The following is a 19,426-nucleotide window of genomic DNA, read 5'->3' on the forward strand; positions in this document are numbered from 1 at the left end:
TCTGTGCAAATCCCCCTGTAATTCTCAGGGTATTTATAATAATTTGGGGGGGAAAAGAATTCTGTGTCCTATAGAAAGCTGATATATAGATAGCCCAGTGGCTTAAGAAGAGTAGATGGAAGATGTGGTTTGTGTATACATTCACCTACCTGTTGACAAAAAACATACATTTTGAGAAATAAGAGGGTGAAAAAAATATTACGAACTCCATAGCATTAAAAAAAAAAATCTTAATTAAAAAATCTTAAACAAATTTCTCAGAGGCATTTTTATCATAGTTCTCATTGCAGAAATATTGTAATAAACAATTTAGTAAAAACATGTGTTACCTTGGAACCCAGTCCCCATTAGGAAGCTGTTGGTGCCTGCCCAGCTGCCACCCCAGAAGAGCTCTCATGTTCTTTGGAACATCTGACAGCCCCCTGTACCAACACCATAACAAATTCACAAGAAAAAAAATTCAGATAGTGCAGTATTCAATATTTGTAAGTGAAAAACTACTCTTAGAGTTATCAACTTATTTTGCCTCTATAACCAGAGTTCATAAATTATATACTAGTCAGTAGCTCAGCTAAAATATTCCATCCAACATCTTATGATTTGTAATAGAAAGAAGCATAAAATAATCATATAGGAAACAGCAAAATAGAAATTTTACACATCTAAATGCAATCTCTAGCAATTCAGGTCTTTTCTCATGCTAATAACAGAACTGCTTAGATTTAACAGCAAGAAGACAATTATATGTCACAGAGTGGCCTAATATAAAATGAGAAACTTGTAATATCTGCAAGAAAAATGACATTATTAGCATTCATAGCACAACCAATAATGTACTATATTTCCATTACTTAAGAGTAGCATTTTTTTGATGTATTCAGAGCAATTCTGGATATGAAAGTCTAATTCCTGGACACAATCTTATTACAGCACCCGAGACCTACAGGACTATTGCTGCCTTTCCTGTGCTCACAGGACTTGTGGGCACAGGCTGTGAGGACACATTCATGTTTAATTATAATGAAAATGTCACATAAAGAACAAGAAGGGTGTTAAATCACCATAAAAAGATTTAAACTGGAAGCTGGTAAGGTTTTAGTAACATTCTGTTTGTGAACTATGCTTCCAGTAACACATAAATGCATTATGGAGCTTTAGCTGGTATAGAGCAGTTTCTTATGGTTTAATGTATTTGAAAAGAGAATGGCTGTACTTTGTGGTAACAGAAATGCCAATTATGAATCAAACTCTTAGTTTAATTCACTTAATGATAGCTGCAGTTAAGACAGACGTTTAAATGCTTAAATGCTTTCTCTTCAGTTTGTGAAGAGAGAGAATATTCATTCCCCATATTTATGGGAGCAGAGTAATGGAATCCCTCTTTTTCCACAGGGATAGGACCAAGCCATCGCTGCTCAGCCAAGTGCCCTCATAGAGCCTGTTCTGTCACCTGGGCTCCAGCTTCACCAGGGGCCAGCTCCTGCCTCTCCCCTCACCAGAGAGCCTCCAGCCTTTCCTCTCATCCCAGGACATCCAGCGTACACTCTGCAGGCGAGGGTAGTGGGGCATTTCGAAGGGTGCTCCCACTCCTGGCTCCCGGTGTTTCAGCTGTCCGAGCCCAGGTGTTGGTGGGAATCTCTGTGAGGAGCAGTCAGGGCTGCCCTGTGCCCAGCCTGGCCAGTTCTGGCCAGTGCCAGCACAGCTGAACCACTGGAACAACAGACTGAGGGGGGAAACTGCAGGGTGTGAGGAAAACCGCAGGAGAAATGAGTACCTCGGAGCACCCAGGCTGGAGGGGAGGAGATGCTCCAGGTCCCTCTGCGGTCCCCAGAGAAACCATGGCAGTGCAGACTTTTCCCGAAGGAGCAGAGCCTGTGGAGAAGATCCACGCAGGGCAGGGGGGAAGCACGAGCTCTCGGCTGTGCAAGATGAGGATGGCACAGGTGCTTGCTCTGACAGTTTCACGGAAATTGTTCCTGCAAAAACCCAACCCGCTGAGCCCACCTTGTCTCAGCAGGTGAAAGCTGATGGCCTCAGGCAGCCTCATGTAAAAAGCTACTCAGTCTTCAGATTCTTCTTCATTTGACTGACTTAACGAAGAGAGGAAGAGGAGCAGCTCTGTTCTTCCAGTACAATCACCACAATAAAAACTTGTGGTTTTTTTTTTTTTAATCCCATGGTGATGTACTGAGTTCTAGCTCTAGACAGTACCTCTGCAAGAAAAATTAATATGCTATGGAGAATGTGGAAGAAGGGATAATTATTGTATCAAGGGAAGCATTATTCTGTTAAAAAAAGGCCTCATCATAAACCCAACCAAAGGGGAGCCATGAGAGAGCCTGACAGCTCAGATTTGTCCTGACTGCTTCTTTTAGGATTTAAATAGCAGCCTTCAAACTCAGCACCCGTTCCTGTATCTGCTTTAGCTGGAAGTGAGAACATCCAAAATTTACACAGATGGACACCTTTTGGCCTCAGAACCAATGCCAACCCTTCAAAAGCCACAGCTATTCTGCTCCCACAGTTCCATCACTGAGAAGGCATCCACAATATTTCATGTAGATTTAATACTAAATGAAATATTGATTAACCTTTTCATCTTTAAATTCTGTTTAGCATTTTATCTCAAATTGGCACCAACCCCCCACATACAACTGGAAAGATTTCAGTCACTAAATCCATGAAAGCTGCAGTTAAGTAAGTTGCCTCACAAAATCACAATTAAAAGTTTATTTGCATTGTACATATTCACCTCTCTTACACTCTAAATTATCTTGCAATTACAGGGGTACAGGAACTTTTTAAGAGGTATTAAAGGATTTGAACCTGCATTATCTCATCACTCTTACCTAATCAGTCAATAAATCAATGCATTTTGTATGACTGGGCACGCCTGGCATATTCTTCATGGCTGTCTACCCCAACAGTAAAACTCACTTTAACATCCTGGGCATTTCGGATCCCACACTTAAACCTCCAATGCAACACACAGCCCTCACACTGCAGCATCCCATCTTTAAAAGCCCACAGGAGTATTAACTGAAACCAGCCCCCTGGCCAAGCACATGGTTTGGGATTTGCCTTCCATAGGCTCCAGCTCCACCTCCAGGTACTTTAATCCATTCCCCACCAAACTCCTTTGAAGGAACAATGTGCTGATACATTAAGGACCTCTCTGAATAATAGTCACACTTCTGTCTTAGACTATTGCTTCCTCCAAGACTCTACCTTCTCAAGCCCAGAAAAAAACAACACAACAAACACACAAACAAAACAAAAATCCACTAAAAAATACACTTAAAAATAAATTTTGAAATCTTATCAAAGTCTGTTTTCTGTTATGTTAACCACTGGCTAGTCAACATCCTTTCCTGGCTTTAAGGAGAGCAGCTGCCAAGAAATGGCCTTCAACTTGCTTACACTGCAGAGGCTTTTTTAGAGACATTCCCCTGCAAGAGACAAGTTCCAGCTGGATGTTATTTTATGTTATTCCCATATGTAAAACATCATAAAATATACAAGTTACTTTAGCTTTAAGCAAAGTGCTAAAATACAAAGACCAAAACTTCTCCTCTATTAAGAGGGCAGTATATTAGTTCTGCTCATCTCTGCTTTTACTGAAACAAGTGAAGTTACAGCTCACTTCACATGTCCTTAATCATTATTCTCTATTGCACATTCAAGTTCCACCTTATTAGTCCGACACATTTTTTCCAGGAGAAACTCCCATCTGAATGGGAACCTCACATGTTTAAACAAGAGGGAGTCCCACCAGCACCCATCTCCTCTCACCCCCTTCTTGCTCATGGAGTAATGAATCTTCGCAGTTCTTATAGTTCCATAATTATGGGTATAAGATGTAGGACTTCCTCCTATTTTTAGATAGTGACAGCTCATCTCAAAAGGTTAAAAAAAAAAAAAAATCACATCTTATTGTATGCAACACCCTAATAAAAATGCTATGTATCAGCATAACAGGCAGTGTGCAACTCTGACAGTTCTGCTTGTGGAAGGAGTTATGCAAAGCCTCCTGGTGTCAGGCAGCAAGAACAGCTCTTCTCTTGCAGGAGAATCAAGTATTCCAGATATTTAGCACTGCTTTCCCTTGTGTCAGCAGCTTCTGTGAACAGTCCATGCAAGCAAAGGAGGCACACACTTTCCATCTCTCAGCAGTGGTATACTTGAAGAAAGGCACACAGGTTTCAGTCTGTATGTGCAGAGAATAAAACACAATTAGCAGGCAGGAGAGAACTGTAGAAACGTCTCTCAGGCACATCCGTGTTCAGTCATTTTGTTTACTAGAGTTGCTTTTGTGACACAGGAGTACTCAAGGCTGTGGGCTCAGAAGGGGTCTTCAGAAGCCTTCCAAATTCCAAAGGCATGAGATGGGATAGTTCTACATGTCCAGAGTTATCTGAATGAAGCAAACATCTAAAAAATTTCCTTTGACTTTGTCTATGTCATCAAATATACACAACAAGATCGCTGCATCTCAGCAGTCTGTGCTGACACCTCACAGAGACCAGCAGAGCATTCTCAGTTGCACTTCCAGTTCTCCTTCTCATCAGCATCTGAATTGGTGTGTAGTGAATCCTTTGGGGAGTACGAAGAAAAAAAAAAAGGCAACAGATTTATTTTGTGCTCACTTCTCTTTCATTCCTTCCTGCAAGAGGAGGATCAAAGAATCCCAACCCATCCTTTCACCCAGAGGGCCCAGCAAGTGTTACACAACCCCAACACTACAGTAGATATTTTGTCACCAAGAGCTGCTCTGCAGTTTCATCTCTCTTGCCACTGCAAGTGTTGATCTTGCTTAGGAAGAAAAAGAAACATCTCGGTGCGAACATGTCTATCCTGGTTGCGCAAGGCAGGCTTTGCTAGTGTGAGATTTTTCTTTACCTGGCTCAGAAGCTGATGACGTCTCAGCTGTCTGTAGAATTGCAGCACAGCAGGATCAGCTCTCACTACTTTTGGGTCAAAATCCAGAACACGGAGACCTGCAAGGCTTCGGGCTCGGGAGAGGGCTACATAAGCCTGCCCACTTTCAAAGACACGAGACAGGGAGATTTCCACACAATCTAAAGACATGCCCTAGCAAAGGCACAAAGAGCTTTGTTACAGAGCAAACAAACAAGAACATTGTGCTGTACTAACACTAACCTAACCCGTGAGTCTGTACAGGGTACCATCTTTGGTATAAGGTTTTGATTTTAAAAAAGGGAATCAGTAGAAAGCAAAGGCAGTTTTCCACTGTCAGGAAATTGCTAGTAGATAGTAGGATCCACTAACTGACTCCAATGAGCCTCTTGTTGTGTGAAACTCCATAAATCCCATCTAATCAACACAGCAGGGAAAGAAATCCTGCTGGTTTCACTCCTAGTAGTTAACTGGAGCAGGCACCATTCTCAAGCAGTCCTCAGGCAGATCTGAGAGAGTTTGGGTAAGGCCTGGCCAGCCCTGTCTCATGGGTTGTCCCAGGTGCAGCAGAATTTACAGAATGGCCTGGTTTAAACTGTGGCAGGGGAACAAACTCGCAGGCCTCTAAGACCAATCATGAAGTCTTCTGGAAAGGAAGGAACTTTTAAAACATTACACTGTTACATTGAAAGTTATATTGAAAAAATCCCCACAGCACAGCGCCAGAGGGCGAGTCCAGCCCAAAGAGCACAGCTGTGGCACCAGCAGCTTCCTCAGTTATGCTGCAGAGCTCAGGGTCCCTAATGCTGGTGACTCTCAGGGAAACACTACTGTCATCAGCCCACAGTGGTAAATAATGCTGCTTTATAGTCCAACACCAACTCTGCAGATGGCAGTGCCCTTACAGAAACCCCAGTAGTACTGACAGCCCATCTGTGACCCTACAGGCAAGCATCACAAGCAGAAGAGATGCTATCCCTCTGCAGCTAGACACATATTCTAGAGTTCCCCTCCAATAAGGGCCTTTCAGCTTTCCCTCCTGTTTCACCAGCAATGCAAGCTCACCCAGGAAATAATGTTTATAATGGTGTAAAAGTCTAAAGACAGCTGACACCCACCTGGCTCTTGTGAATGGAAATGGCCCATGCCAATTTTAAAGGCAATTGCTGACGACTCAGATGAATTCCTGAGGGTCCTTTGAAGACCCATTTCTCCATTTTTATGAGCTGCGTGACCCCACAGAGAAACCTCACTTTAGGCAGCCCTGTAGGAATGGGAGCAGGAAAGAAACAGGGATGTGTTCCTGACGCTCAACAGCCAGGATGTCAGCAGCTTAAGAACACCTTTTTTCTGCCTAAACCAAACCTAAATCCACAGACAGTATATAGCATGTCCTGAAATTATGTTTGACACCTACTTAAGCAGGAGAATTTAAGTCAGGTATTTTAGCAGTTGAGATGCAGAGAAAAATACATTTTCCAGGTACCAGAACATTATTCTTTGAGAAAAACAAACAAAAATCCATCAAAACTTGCTTCAACAGAACAAACAGGAAATTGAAATGAGCATACACATTTACATACAGAATACAGAAGAGAGAACACAAGAGGCCTACAGATAGCTACAGCTGATGCAGTGCATGACATCACAGCTCGTGAGAGCCCCAAGCTTGCAGAGATCTCCCTGCTTTCCCTCAAATTATTACCAAGCTGTAAACAAAATTAAGAAGTCATCAGCCACCAATGACAAACTGTTTTGCTATTTTCCCACTTCCTTCAACAAAAATCAAAAGGCTTACTTACCCTTCTGTTCACTTTCAAATCCTGCAACAACACCTCGTGCCCCATTCACCAGCCCTCGAGACACATCCAAATTCTTTGCTAGCATCACCTACAGCAAAAAAGAAAATTCTTTAATGCACTGGTTCTACTGCCTGTTCAGCCACCTGCAGCTAAACTTCTTGCCAGAAAGCATAAGCACATCAGGCTGATTTGGCCAAATCATCCTATCCTGCCTATTGCAGCACCATCTCCAATTTGATTGAAATTGTTTCACAGCCTTTCCTTCCTAGGATTCCTAACTATATCATTTGACAGCACTGAACACTTTACTTGAGCTATTTCTGTCCACAGCTGTGAACTCAGATCCAGGGAGCAGTTTCCCCTTCCCCAGGCACCAACCAGCCTATGCATATATAGATTCTGGGAACAACTAAGGAGCAAGTTTCCAAAGCAAACAGTGCTACTACTAAGTACAATCCCACATCCTTTCCACTCTGACAGCCCTAGCTCAGAGCAAGGTGCCCAGTCCAGCAAACATGGCAAGCTGTGCTATACCTTTACAGGCTGGGACTCCTGCTGTACCTGGAGCTGAGACTGCAGGCAAGGACTGCTTGTGCTCTCTGCTACTGGAAAGCTTCCAAATTTGATGGGACATGTCTGTCAAAGCCACAGCAATCACCACTGTCCCCAGGACATGGACCTGTACTCACCCTCTATCTGGGTAAGATTCTAAGCAGAATAGATACAAAGATTGGGAGTCTTCTTTTGGCCTGGCACAGCCATTCTAGATTGAATTTGCATTCTATATATTAATCTACTCTATACATTTCTCTGACATTCCTTTATTTTTCTTATGCCATTTGATCTGGTCTATCATACATGTATGTACACACTTACCTGAGCTCCGAGCTTTAGCTCAACTCTACCACCCACAGGACACTGAGCATCAATTAACTTCCCTAGCATTGGGTCACTATCCAAAGCCTCAAACACGTGCACTTCTCCTGTTAAGGAAAGAAAGACAGAAATTGCAACCATTGAACATATTCTACACAGCATTTCAGGAGGTTCAGCATTTATTTCTAACAGCAATTCCTCTTTTAATATCCATTTTGCTCTGCTGCTAGGACATCCTCACACAAACCTTGTCACATCTAACAGCAGAGAGCTCACTATTGCCTCTCTTCCCTATATAACTTCCAGAGCATGAGAAGGCACAGGAATCAAAGGTCAGCAGTAACTAAGATCTGGGCAGACAGCATTTTTAGCGGTTTCACTTACTACCAACTCCAGATCTCTAAAGCAGAGTAAGGAAGAATCCAAGGGCCAGCAAGGGAGGCAAAAAATTAAGTAGCCCTTAATTCAAGTCATGGCTGGAGAGAGCATGGCCTTTCTAAGATGCTATAGAAAGAAAAAGCAGGGGTGTGGAGGCAATAAATTATCCACCCCTACCTCACAGCAAGCCATGAGATTGCTGTCTGTTACAAACCAAATAGTGACATTGTGGATTTTTAAACAAAAAACGGTGAACTTTTTCCCCAGACCGCTCAACTCCAACGCACAGGGCTTGGACTGGTGCTGTTGTGCATGACAGAACACACTAGTTCCACCTGACACCCAGGACCCCCATTGCATCCACGCAGAGCTCAGCCCCAAAGCCAGCAGTTTCCCCACAGAGTTCACCTGGTAGCTGGTGCAAGCGTCTCTCATTGGTTATTTCTACATCATCTTTATGGGTGCAGAGCCGCGTAGCCAGGATCCCATCACGCTCAGACCTGTGAGCGGCCGTCTGCATCAGCTGTCTGGTGACCTCCTCTGTGCACCTGGTAGGCAGGAAAAGGGAATTATTCTTTAAAGTGAACAGATTTGAGCAGCAGTAACCTCCACACAGCTGGATTAGTCTGTGCAAGATGCAGGCCTCCAGAGAGGAAAGAAAAAGATACCTGCATAAAGTCAGACAGCAGAGCCAGAATGTGCCCCAGCCTTGTCCTGGCCACTGCCAGCTCAGGATCCTTTGAATTAATTCATAGAAATTGCAGAGAGACCCTAGGAAGTGTCTTTGCTTACCAGAGCAGCATATATGAAACCCGTCTACATTAACTAAAGCATTTATAGCTTTTGCCCACAGCTACACATTCCTGATGGAACACATAAAAGTGACAAACTGCTCTTTCCTCTGCTCCATCAGTGGGGAGCAGGGATTACAAAGAGAGAGGAGCTTCCCCTCACCTGCCCAAACGGATTGCATTCAGGAGCGAGACAAAGGTCTTGTCAGTCTGTCTCCGCACTTCAGTCAGCTCCATGTTTATGTGGATGCATTTTCTCCAGCTTTTTGCCTGGAAAGATCATTCTCTTGTTAAGAAAGAGGCAGATGTGAAGTATGAGAATGAGTTTAGGAACAGTTTTGTACCTGGAAGCAGAACTTGGTTTCTTCATTAGCCTTGCAGACTGGGGGTAGCTGTAAGAAATCCCCACAGATAATTAGCTGAATTCCTCCAAAAGGTTCATCCCGTTTTCTGACTGCCCTGAAAGGGATGGAAGAAAAGTTTTGAATGTCCTCCAGAACCTGGACATAGTCAGGTCCCAGAAGCTACTTCTTAATCTATCAGTATATTCAAACATAGACTACCTGCAGTGAAAGATGTTTATCCCCAGTTGTGTCAGAAGAGCTCAAATAATTAAGCAATGCTAGTAGTGCAAGACATTAAACCTGCTTTGCTTACCTACCCCCGAGGTCATTTACCAGTCTTGGTTGCTTAGTGGCTGTCATACTACAGCTACTTCCCTCTACAAGAGAGACCTTCTGGGCACAGCTGTATATTCTGGACTCAGCTCTATAGACAACACTTAGCTCACAAGATGAGGAGAACAACCCAAACAGCCACAGCTGTGAGTGAGGAGGGGACATGACCAAAACCTATCTCATGGTAAAGGTCTGCCCAGATACTATGATTTCATACTTCCTTACAGTTCTGTACCAGCAGCTGCCTTGTATCCATTCACAAAACTAAAGAAAGGAAGCAGCCTGGAAGTTCAGGGAAATTCATTTCCACTAGTTGTTTGACCTGACAACTGCTCACCTTGCCACTGCCTCCAGCTTGTCAAAGAACTTGCCATCCACCATTGAGATCTCATCGATAATTAAGTGCTGGCAGGCCAGCCAGTGCTGGCGCACCCCCGGCCTCTCTGCCAGCTGAATGCACTGTTCCAGCGGTGCCTTCCCAGAGCCAATCCCTGTCAGAAGAGAAAAAAGTAATGCTTTAGGATGCTCCTGATTCTTTGGGAAGGGAGTGAGAGCCCCCAGCCCCTTGCTGTCGGGCAGGCCATCACCTGCAAAGGCATGGAGAGTAGTGCCACCGATGTGACAAGCTGCCACTCCCGTACTGGCTGTAGCGTAGGTGATGTTCGGAGGGAGGGAGCCCACGATTTTCTTCAGCAGGAACGACTTCCCAGTCCCTTCGAGGGAGAAGCAACAGGTCAATGGCCAGCACTTTCCCCGGGGAGCCGATGAGAGTCTCCAGGGCCCCTCACCTGCAGAGCCGGTAAAGAAGATGCTCTTCCCGCTCCTCACGGCGCCCAACACCGCCTCCTGCTCCGCCGAGAGCCTCGCCGGGGGCCGCCTCTCCGCGCGGGGCACCTGCGGGACAGGCGGGGGTGCGCTGTGAGGGCAGGGCCGCTACCCGGGGCGGCCCCCTCGCCCCGGAACTCACCTCCGCCGGGCGTTCCCCCGGCTCTTCGCCGGCGCGGCGGCGGCCGGGGCCGCACAGCAGGTCCCGCTCCTGCACCGGGCTGATGACGGAGAAGGACGGCGGCGGCCGGTCCAGCAGGCGGGGACGGCGCGGCTCGTCCCGCGACCCGGCGGCCACCTTGAGCCGCAGGAGGCGGAGGAAGCGGCGCAGAGCGTCCGGGGGACAGTCGGACAGCAGCACCTGGGCGCCGTCCGGCCCCACGCGCACCGCCGCCCGCCCCTCGCCCGCGAACCGCGTGAAGAGCCTCACGGCGTCACCGACCAGCGCGAAGCTCAGCACCGCCGCCGCCGCGCCGCTGCCGCCGGCCACCCGCAGCACGGGCTGCCGCAGCTCGTTGCGGCCCAGCAGCACGGTCGCATCCCGCATCACACGGCGGCGCGGAGCGAGTCCCCCCGGCAGCGGCTGCTCCACGGCCGCCGTGCAGCGCAGCTCCGCCGCCTCCATCGCCCCGCCGGCCGTTCAAACGCGCCGCGTGCGCCGCCGCCAATCAGCGCCGGGGCTTTAACTCGACGGCCAATAGCAGGCGCGAAGAAAGGGGCGCGAGGCGGAGCGCCGGGTGGACCAATCAGCGGCCTCGCCGGCAACACGTGGGCGTTGCCATGGGCGCGGGACGCGCGGCGCCGGCGCGGCCATGGCCGATCGCAGCAGCGACAGGGGACCGCCGGACGCGCTGCAGAACCGCTTCCACAGCGAGCGGGCCAACAAGGAGCGGCAGTGGCAGCTGGTCTTCACGAAGTACACCGTGAACCCCCTCCAGCCCGGTGAGGCCTCGCGGCCACAGGGAACTGGCGTAAAGCGCCGGGCAAGACAAGCGGTGAGGGGAGCAGGGAGGGCGAAGGCAGGCCCGCAGCGCTCAGCTGCACGCCGGAGACAAGCAGCTTCACCCAAGCACGGCAGCAGTGGCCAGTGAGAGGGGTAAAGCTGCAAAGGGCAACTGGTGGTCCTTCCTGTTGCCTGATGAACTGGTCTGCACACTCAGAACGGAGACATGACCCATTTGCCCAGATGGTGCCTTTAGTAACCACATAGAAGTGAGGCAACTATTTAGGATGTGGAACCTACAAATTCTGTGTAAATACAGAGCCAAGATGGGGTAGAGGACCCCAACACTATACCATGTTCCTTCAGCTCCTGGTCTGCTTCCTCCCTGCCAATTCACAGTTTGTGCTAGTACAGACAGGTGATGTGAGTATTCTTTCAGGTCTAGGTTTTGCAATAAATCAACAAAGGAAAATAATTTCCTGAGACTCGGCACTCTGCAGGCCACCCCTTGGGTGGGGCGGGACTCTGATGTGGTGAGCAAAGGCAGCATCCTGTAAAAGGGCCTTTAGCACACTTAACGCCATTCCCTTCCTACAAGTTGCCATTAGTCAGTATTTGTAACTCATTATCTTCTATTCACATGCAGTTCAATAATACATATTCTACACCTGGCTGTGATGCCAAGTTCACATAGAAGTAAATCACCTGCCTCATTTCTTTCCAGTTCACATGGTTGCTAGGAAGCCAATGTCTTGGCATGAAAACGTACATGAGCCAACAGATGGTAAGAAGTCTCTCAAAACCTTGTGATAATTACGTAAGAAAATTAACACGTAAGATTTAATAATTGTAATCAGTCTAAAATACCATGTATGTGTAAACGCCTCTGTGATCATATAAGTAAGTTAAATGCTTTTATGATTGTTGTTTGTAAAGCAGGTTTTTTTCCACCTTAAGGCCCTTTCCCGTTACTTTCCATTTTCAGCACAAGTTTGCATTCATGCAATTATGCTTTTATTTTTGTTTTTAATTAAAATAAATATATGCTGTAAAATACATTTAATTCCTTATATTCATACTATAAAATTTTGCTTGAGAATCTAAGGGGAAAACAAAAATACCTAGAAGCATGTTCTATATGTACGTGTTGCCTGGCATTGCAGAGTCTACCTAACCACCACACAGGTTAAACTGCTGAAATGGCTGCCCAGTCTTTGAGTACTGTAACGAGAACCCATTTAACAGTTGCTCCCTTATTTCTAAAATGCTAATTTTGCCTAAAAATCTTGATGGGTCAGGTAAGGTTGGCCTGTTCTAGTCAAGGACTGAGGAGGGTAGAAAACCAAACCAGGGAAAGACTGCAGGCAACTGAAAAAGTCAAGAGCTGTCATGGAGCACTGGTTTGTACTAGATGTGGTGTAGGAAAAGTAAGATGGTGCAGTACAGTAGACAGGGATACCAGAACTAACAGGACAGTATTGTCAGGCAAATCTTGAAACTTCTTCAGGAGATATTCAAGTAGAAACATCACCATGCACTCTGACAATATCATCACAGCAGCACAGAGGCTGCCTCTACCTTGGCTTTCTTGTTATGGCTTGGAGAGCGTTAAGATTCTAACACATTTTAACACAGGTGCACAGGTGACTGATTTTTAAACACGCTTTCTTTCATTTGTATCTGTGTCTCGTAAAACAACAGATGAATTCCTGAATCTTCTTCACCGTGCAGTACTGGTGCCAAGAAAGAAATATTCAGAGCCACAAACTGAAAGCCAAGAAATTGGCTGGAACACAACACCTTTGGTGAGTAGGGTGCTTAAAGATTCAGCTCTTTACAGGATTCAGAGATGTTAAGCCTGTCACACTGAAAAATACTCATGCAGGAAAACAATTTGTGACAAACAAGGAAAACAAGAATTATTAGGAATGAGCAGAGCCGTTCACAGGTAACAAATTTTTAAAGTTTACACCTAAGAGGACTCTTCACACTGGCACAGACTTGTGAACAGAGAAGCAGTACACTTCCCCTGAGAAACCCGAATGCAAAACATCTACGGTGACAGTGACAGTGCACTGCCAAATGCCACAGGTGTACTCAGGGCTGTTTATTAAAGCATTCAGCCATGAGAAATGGTGTAGTGAGCAATGTGAAGTAATGTACAGAAGTACTGTGAAAAGAAACATGCTGCTGCACAGCGTCTTTCGAACAAATTGCAAGCAGAACCATAAAATTAATAATCACATAAGTATACCCAAAGCAGATACACCAGCGAGGATTCATCTGGGGAAGTGTGAATAAACAGGAAGAAAAGAAATATGATTAACAAGCTGAGACATCAATCATATCTGACAAACAGATGATCACTGACTTTGTAGATTAGTGTTTTGAGAAAGGCAAATTTTGGCCTGTTATAAAGAAAACTAAGATAAATAAGAAAATAAGACAGTCTTCACTGACTTCTCATATTACACATCAAGTAAACTAGTTACTCATGACAAGGGTAGAGACAGACATCCCCGCCGGGCTCTATGATATTAAGGAACTGCTGGTAGAATTAGTCTGGCAGGGAAGATGCAACTAAAATTGTGTGTAGGGGAGCAAGTTCAATGTTTAGAGTCAGGACTCATGATGTTGTTTAATTTGTTAAGTTTTCCTTTTTCAGCAGGTTTGACCATGACAAAGCAGTGAACAGCACAGTGGTACCCTGCTCTTCCGTCATTTGGACATTTCTCAGCAGCAGAACTCTGTGCATCACTCTCCTCAGGAGGGACTACTACTATTAATTTTAGTAAAAACACATGACGGTTTGTCATTTTTGTTTCCCAGGTTCCTTTGGACCGTACTGACCGCAGATTCTACTTCCCACGCCGGATAACTGAGATTACGATCCATGGCTACCCTGCGCCACGGGGAGAGAAGTCTTAAGGACTACTATGGGGGGAAAGCCACAGATAGAATGTTAATGACATCTAGTGTGTTAGGCCCTGCTCATTATCTAGCCAGTCTGGCAGATTTCTGGTGAGAGACAATAGAAAAAAGAAAACCTCAATCTGTCCAGATTTGCAACCTGACAACAGTGACACAAATAAATCTATCTGCAAGGCTCTGTATTCGTCTCACTGCTGTTTCTATACCCATCTACACAAATAGTCTAAAAAACCACTCTAACATCTCAAAAATTTTCAGACTTCTTTCGACATCGGCAACATGACCCAGAACTCAAGGTCACCAGCTTCATCTTAACAGTAGTGGTGGAAAAAGCTGTCAGAATGAAGGGAACAAAGGGCAGGCTTCAGCCACCATTCACAGAACAGCTAAATATGAGTTACACATAGTTCTGTGCAAACCATTTAATGCATTCACACACCAAAGATTTAAGTAGAAAACAATCCTTCAACAAAACACACAGTAAAAAGAAATTAGTGATAAGGCACTGGTTTCCACTGACTTCTTTTCCTTGCCATTGTAAAGCATCCAGCTTGCTCCAGAGTTAGTTGCTTCATGACAGCAGAAACACATCTTGCAACACAAAGAAACACAGGAACCACACTGGGGAGCATAGTCCTCTTAACGGGCTCGGTTCTTCATTTTCTGCCTTGCTCTCTTTCCAGGTCTCTTCTGCAAAAAATAGGACAGATTCAGATCTTTATTTTCATGTTCTCCATCTTTGTTCTAGCTCTATAGCTTGGGGAGGATACCCAGGAGAGAATATTTGTCAGTACATCTGGAGAGGGAGGTTTTGGCATACCGGTAGCAAACAGCACTTTTTAATTCCCCTTCTCATTTTCCTGCTGATACCAAACCAGTCCTCAACTCTGTTAGTAACTGAATTATGCTTAGCTCCCAAAGATAGGCATCACTTCCAGATGCTGGAGGCACCCATCATGTGCTCATCTCTCCCTGCCAGACATGGCCTGGCTTCCTAGCCAACCAGGATTATTTTCATGAAACATTTTACTTACATTAAGGGCTTTTTTCCCTCCTTTTCCTCCTCTTCCTCCTTTCCCTGGGCCTTTGTTGTGAGCCACTTTTGATTGGAAGCTGGATACATCATTAAAACTCTCCTTTGTGTTCCATTTTGAGCCCTTCTTCTTCCCACCAAAACCAAACTTCTGATTTTTGTATCGTCTTTTGGCATTTGGTCTGAAAAACAACCAACCAGCATCACTGCCTATATTCCTTGTTGTAGAAAGCTCTCGAAACAGACATATATATTCATGGTCTCCCATCAACCATCATAAACCTTTCCCCTCATAACAAAGATGATGCAGAAATTAGCACATTTCAGTCTCTGTTCCATTTTGGCCATAGTTTTCTTCTCTTTAGGGGCAGAAAGCCACCTTGGACTTACTTTAACACTAAGCAGAACAGTTTTCTTGTTCCCCAAAATTATCCCCTGAGAAGACTGAAAAAATCAGACATTCTGTGTTTAACTATCTTTTGTTTCTGGTCTCACCCCTTCTTTGTCCGTTGACTTGCATTGCCTTTCTTATTCCCCTGAGACGATGTCTGCTCTTCATCTAGAAAGTCCAGCTTGTCAGAGAGACCTGCAAGAGTGAAGACATCACAGCTACACCTCAGAAAATACTAATTTTCAATCTAAACAAGTAATAGCAACAGGTCACCCTCACTGAAGAACAGCTGCTTGGGAGGCTTTTCACTGCCACTGGCACACGATTCCGCACAGCAGCAGCTGGCCAAGCTCAGGGCCGAGAAGTAGGGACGTAGTGACCACATCACATTGCCCTACACTGCTCACACACCAATACTGCCATTACACATTTGCTCTCTTAGACAAGTTGACTTTACCTTTCTGGTATTTCTTGACTGCATTCAACATATTTTTCTTCTCTTTTTGTCTCCTCTGCAGAATCTCAACTTGCACCTGAGATTAGAAGCAGAATGTTAGTGTTGTTTCTTGCAGTATCCCATACTTTTTTTTAAGGTATCCTATCTTTTGCTCTGTTTTCCTTCAGAACAGCTAGACAGAAGACTAGACAGATTCTGTATGTTTTAGCCAGACTCCTGTCTGGCTCCTGTGGTCTCACTTTTCCAATTCCTCACTCAGGCTCTAAATTCTTGTCACAGATCCTTTTGTACATGTCCCTTTTGTTGCTCCTCACCTTCTTGCCATATTTTCTCATTGCACGGAGTTGTTTTGCTTTCTCAGACCTTTCCATTGCTTCCTGTTTACTCTTAAGCTTCTGTCGAATCTGGTAAGGGAATAGAAAAAACAAAATTTATCAGTAACACAAAAGAAAAAAAGGTAATTTTATGATTACTGTACAGTCCCAAAGTCAGGATTTGTGAGCTATCTATGAGTGTAAAAAAAGAAAACATCTCTCAATCAGATAATGCCTATAGGCATAACATCCTTTCAGCTCAAGGAACAATCACAGAAATTCCTGAACTGATCTGTAGCCAAAATCTGGCTAAAAAGACAAAACTCACACAAGAGAAGACAAAGCCTTATAATGGGCTCTAATGGAACTGAGAGTATCTTGCCAGTCTATTTGGGTGTATAAAGAAGACTTGCTTGTTTCTTTCTTGTCATTATTAAAAGTAAAGCACTGAAGAAAAGTCAACAATCCTGTAGAAAACATCTTTTCCATTCCCTCCTTGTTCACAAACATTTTTCTAAGGATGCTGCATTACGAAGGATTACAAAGATTTCAACACATCTTCATAATTCAGTGTGTGACTCCACTGGGAGATAAGAACTGTTCTTCAAATGGAAGTCAGCAAAAGAAGAGAACAGTAATGTGCAGGATTGACTTAAGCCTTAGCACGACCTAATTATTGTTTTTCATCTTCTCTAGAAAGGTTCCATCAGAAAGCAAAAGTGACCCAGTCATACATGAACCTTTAAACTAGACTCCAGCTCATGTTTGTTTAACTTATACAATGTAGTCTTTTTTCCAAATCTAAACCAAAAAACAGAGTTCCATTTTGAGCAAAGACTACAGTCAAGAAGCAAGTGTGTGAAAGTCTTATTTCCTACACCAGTCTGATTCTCCAAGACAGATTCATTCAATAACATACAGTTTAAAATCACAGAAAACGAGAACACACTGACAAGAAACAAAAGGTGATACTTAAATAGGAAAAAAAGATTGCATTAAAGCCACAGTCAAGTGCAAGTCTTATGACAAAGAGCAAAAACACAGGAAAGTTTACATCCACTGTTACACATACTAAGAAAAAATCTCCTTTTCTAATTTATCATCCAACCTGTTATAAAAATCCCCACATTGCACTGAAATGCCTAAACAGAAAGAAATCTCCTGTCACAAAGTTTCAAACACAGTCACTGTCACAGGAATCAGAAAAGAGATTAAGGCCAGTATTCACACATTACACCTTAAATTTACTCCCTACCACAGGCTAAAACACACACGTTACACAGGAAAGAAAGACATTCATTGCACGTACCTTCTGCATCTGTTGGTCTGATTTGGCCATCTCTGCAAAGTAATCATCCGGCCTCCTCGTAGGAACTTGGAGCTTATGCAGCCTAGGGAGGGCTTCCAGGACAGCTGCCTGCGCCTGCCGGTAGCTGGGAGAGAGCACAGCACAGCTGTCACTGCAGCGGCTCTGTCACTGCACTGACTCTGTCCCCACACCACTCTGTCACTGCACCAGCCCTGTCACTGCACCAGCCCTGTCACCGCACTGGCACTGGCACTGCACCAGCCCTGGCACTGCACCGGCACTGGCACTGCACCAGCCCTGTCACTGCACCAGCCCTGTCACCGCACTGGCACTGGCACTGCACCAGCCCTGGCACTGCACCGGCACTGGCACTGCACCAGCCCTGGCACTGCACCAGCCCTGTCACCACACCGGCACTGGCACTGCACCAGCCCTGGCACTGCACCAGCCCTGGCACTGCACCAGCCCTGTCACCACACTGACTCTGTCACTGCACCAGCCCTGTACCTGCGTGTCAGGCACCTCACAGTGCTGACACAAACTGCTCACACAAGCAGGCTGATACTGGGATCTGACAAGCATGGGTCCAGAATTATATCAACATTCTGTCCATGTCCAGTGCTACTGAAAGCAGCTCAGGTGGCAGTACAATATTAACACTTATATCTTGCACATATACATTTACCTTATTTCCAGTTAAAGTTTTACACGTTGGAATATAAAAGGCTAAGCAAAACAAGAGAACTGTAAGAACACCAAAACAAACCCACAAAGAAAAATCCATATCTTGTGTTAAAGTCCTGCTATCAAGGAGCTTTTAAAATAAACTTCTCAGCAAAGGATCAAAGTCTGCTATGAAGAGGGAAATTCTTTATTTTCAGTCACACGGCAGCTAAATATACTAGCACTAATTCGTAGTTATTCTGGAAAACATTCAGAGCCATCGAATGCAAAATAACATAGCCCAAGAGTGCCACCATGACAGCCAGTATAGCAGGCGGTAGCACACTAGTGAAACATAACTCCAAACCCAAAGCAGCACGCTGGGACACTACATGAAATTTCTCTTTGACACTTACAAACTCATCTCTCTCTGGAAATCGTTCTCAGGGTCAACGGCAGCAGACGTAGAAGCACTCTGAGAGACGGGGTCCGCGACCGGGCCCAGAGTCACGTCCAGCCTTTCCACCCACGCGAGCTGCTGCCTGAATTCGGCCAGGCACTGCTTCAGGCCGTCCTGTGAAAGGAGCACAGCTCTGTACAGCACCGCACGGACCGGTCCGCGCGGCTGGCCCGGCTCAGTATCCGCGCCACACCGCGGGCTGCTCTCGGGGCCGCCGGGAGAAACCCGAAATCCCCAGCAGTGCAGGGCACCGGAGCCCGCCCGGCCCCGACTCCCGCGGCCCCGCCGCGCCTCCTGCGCCCCGCACCTGGCGCTGGGCCCGCGGGCCCGGGCCGGGGTTCCCACGCCGCAGCCCGCGCATCCCCGCTCACCGTGTCATTGCGCCGCTTCGGCCGCTCCTCCAGCACCACGTTGAGCCCCGGCTTCAGCGCGCCCCTCGCGAAGGCCTCCTGGAGCTGTGAGAGAGTTCGGTCACTCCGCGCCGCCGGCACCGGGCGGCCCTTCCCCACCGGTCCCGCCACCGCGGCCACGGGCTCACCTCCGAGTCCGAGAGCGAGGAGTCCTCCGAGTCCGAGCCGGAGTCCGAGAAGGACCCACGCCGCGCCACCGCTGCCGCCATCGCTGCCGCCGCCGCCACTTCCGGCCGCGTGCGCCGCCGC

The 19,426-nt window shown here is 46.0% G+C and overlaps 3 protein-coding genes across 4 annotated transcripts; 1 reads left to right on the plus strand and 2 right to left on the minus strand.

Annotated features, from left to right (window-relative positions):
- Positions 1–2,552: 2,552 nt before the first annotated feature.
- PIF1 (PIF1 5'-to-3' DNA helicase) lies at positions 2,553–10,919 on the minus strand. The gene is made up of 11 exons (XM_042030459.1): positions 10,409–10,919; positions 10,029–10,335; positions 9,779–9,932; positions 9,109–9,223; positions 8,928–9,034; positions 8,382–8,521; positions 7,596–7,702; positions 6,720–6,807; positions 6,036–6,181; positions 4,900–5,091; positions 2,553–4,593 (listed from the first exon to the last, which is right to left on the minus strand). Exons 1-11 carry the CDS (start codon positions 10,889–10,891, stop codon positions 4,537–4,539), a joined length of 1,896 nt encoding a protein of 631 aa, XP_041886393.1. The 5' UTR covers positions 10,892–10,919; the 3' UTR covers positions 2,553–4,536.
- A 117-nt stretch (positions 10,920–11,036) lies between these two features.
- Positions 11,037–14,320, plus strand: FAM183A (family with sequence similarity 183 member A). Of its 2 annotated transcripts, XM_042030457.1 has the most exons (4): positions 11,037–11,208; positions 11,934–11,993; positions 12,911–13,014; positions 14,039–14,320. In XM_042030457.1, exons 1-4 carry the CDS (start codon positions 11,079–11,081, stop codon positions 14,135–14,137), a joined length of 393 nt encoding a protein of 130 aa, XP_041886391.1. In that variant the 5' UTR covers positions 11,037–11,078; the 3' UTR covers positions 14,138–14,320. The 2 variants fall into 2 exon arrangements, with proteins under 2 accessions (XP_041886391.1, XP_041886392.1); XM_042030458.1 differs by lacking the exon at positions 11,934–11,993 and having other exon boundaries at positions 11,043–11,208.
- A 227-nt stretch (positions 14,321–14,547) lies between these two features.
- On the minus strand, positions 14,548–19,416 carry EBNA1BP2 (EBNA1 binding protein 2). Its single transcript, XM_042030447.1, has 9 exons — positions 19,306–19,416; positions 19,139–19,222; positions 18,724–18,881; positions 17,645–17,768; positions 16,336–16,425; positions 16,022–16,097; positions 15,669–15,759; positions 15,175–15,355; positions 14,548–14,830 (listed from the first exon to the last, which is right to left on the minus strand). Exons 1-9 carry the CDS (start codon positions 19,384–19,386, stop codon positions 14,780–14,782), a joined length of 936 nt encoding a protein of 311 aa, XP_041886381.1. The 5' UTR covers positions 19,387–19,416; the 3' UTR covers positions 14,548–14,779.
- Between the last annotated feature and the right edge of the window lie 10 nt (positions 19,417–19,426).

This window comes from Corvus kubaryi, unplaced genomic scaffold (assembly GCF_017639235.1).
Source record: "Corvus kubaryi isolate FWS band 111438036 unplaced genomic scaffold, C.kubaryi_AGA036_p1.0 37334, whole genome shotgun sequence".
Lineage (NCBI taxonomy): Eukaryota > Metazoa > Chordata > Aves > Passeriformes > Corvidae > Corvus > Corvus kubaryi.

Bases quoted from the DNA above. Each gene is read 5' to 3' on its own strand.
- PIF1 (XM_042030459.1), bottom strand. From the start codon at position 10,891: ATGGAGGCGGCGGAGCTGCGCTGCACGGCGGCCGTGGAGCAGCCGCTG. The intron at 10,336-10,408 runs GTGAGTTCCGGG...CCTGTCCCGCAG, and splicing joins CGGGGGAACGCCCGGCGGAG to GTGCCCCGCGCGGAGAGGCG. The intron at 6,808-7,595 runs GTAAGTGTGTAC...TTTTTGCTGTAG, and splicing joins AGCTAAAGCTCGGAGCTCAG to GTGATGCTAGCAAAGAATTT.
- EBNA1BP2 (XM_042030447.1), bottom strand. From the start codon at position 19,386: ATGGCGGCAGCGGTGGCGCGGCGTGGGTCCTTCTCGGACTCCGGCTCG. The intron at 16,098-16,335 runs GTGAGGAGCAAC...TTCTAATCTCAG, and splicing joins TGAGAAAATATGGCAAGAAG to GTGCAAGTTGAGATTCTGCA. The intron at 14,831-15,174 runs GTAAGTAAAATG...TATTTTTTGCAG, and splicing joins GAGGGAAAAAAGCCCTTAAT to AAGAGACCTGGAAAGAGAGC.
- FAM183A (XM_042030457.1), top strand. From the start codon at position 11,079: ATGGCCGATCGCAGCAGCGACAGGGGACCGCCGGACGCGCTGCAGAAC. The intron at 11,209-11,933 runs GTGAGGCCTCGC...ATTTCTTTCCAG, and splicing joins CGTGAACCCCCTCCAGCCCG to TTCACATGGTTGCTAGGAAG. The intron at 13,015-14,038 runs GTGAGTAGGGTG...TTTGTTTCCCAG, and splicing joins GCTGGAACACAACACCTTTG to GTTCCTTTGGACCGTACTGA.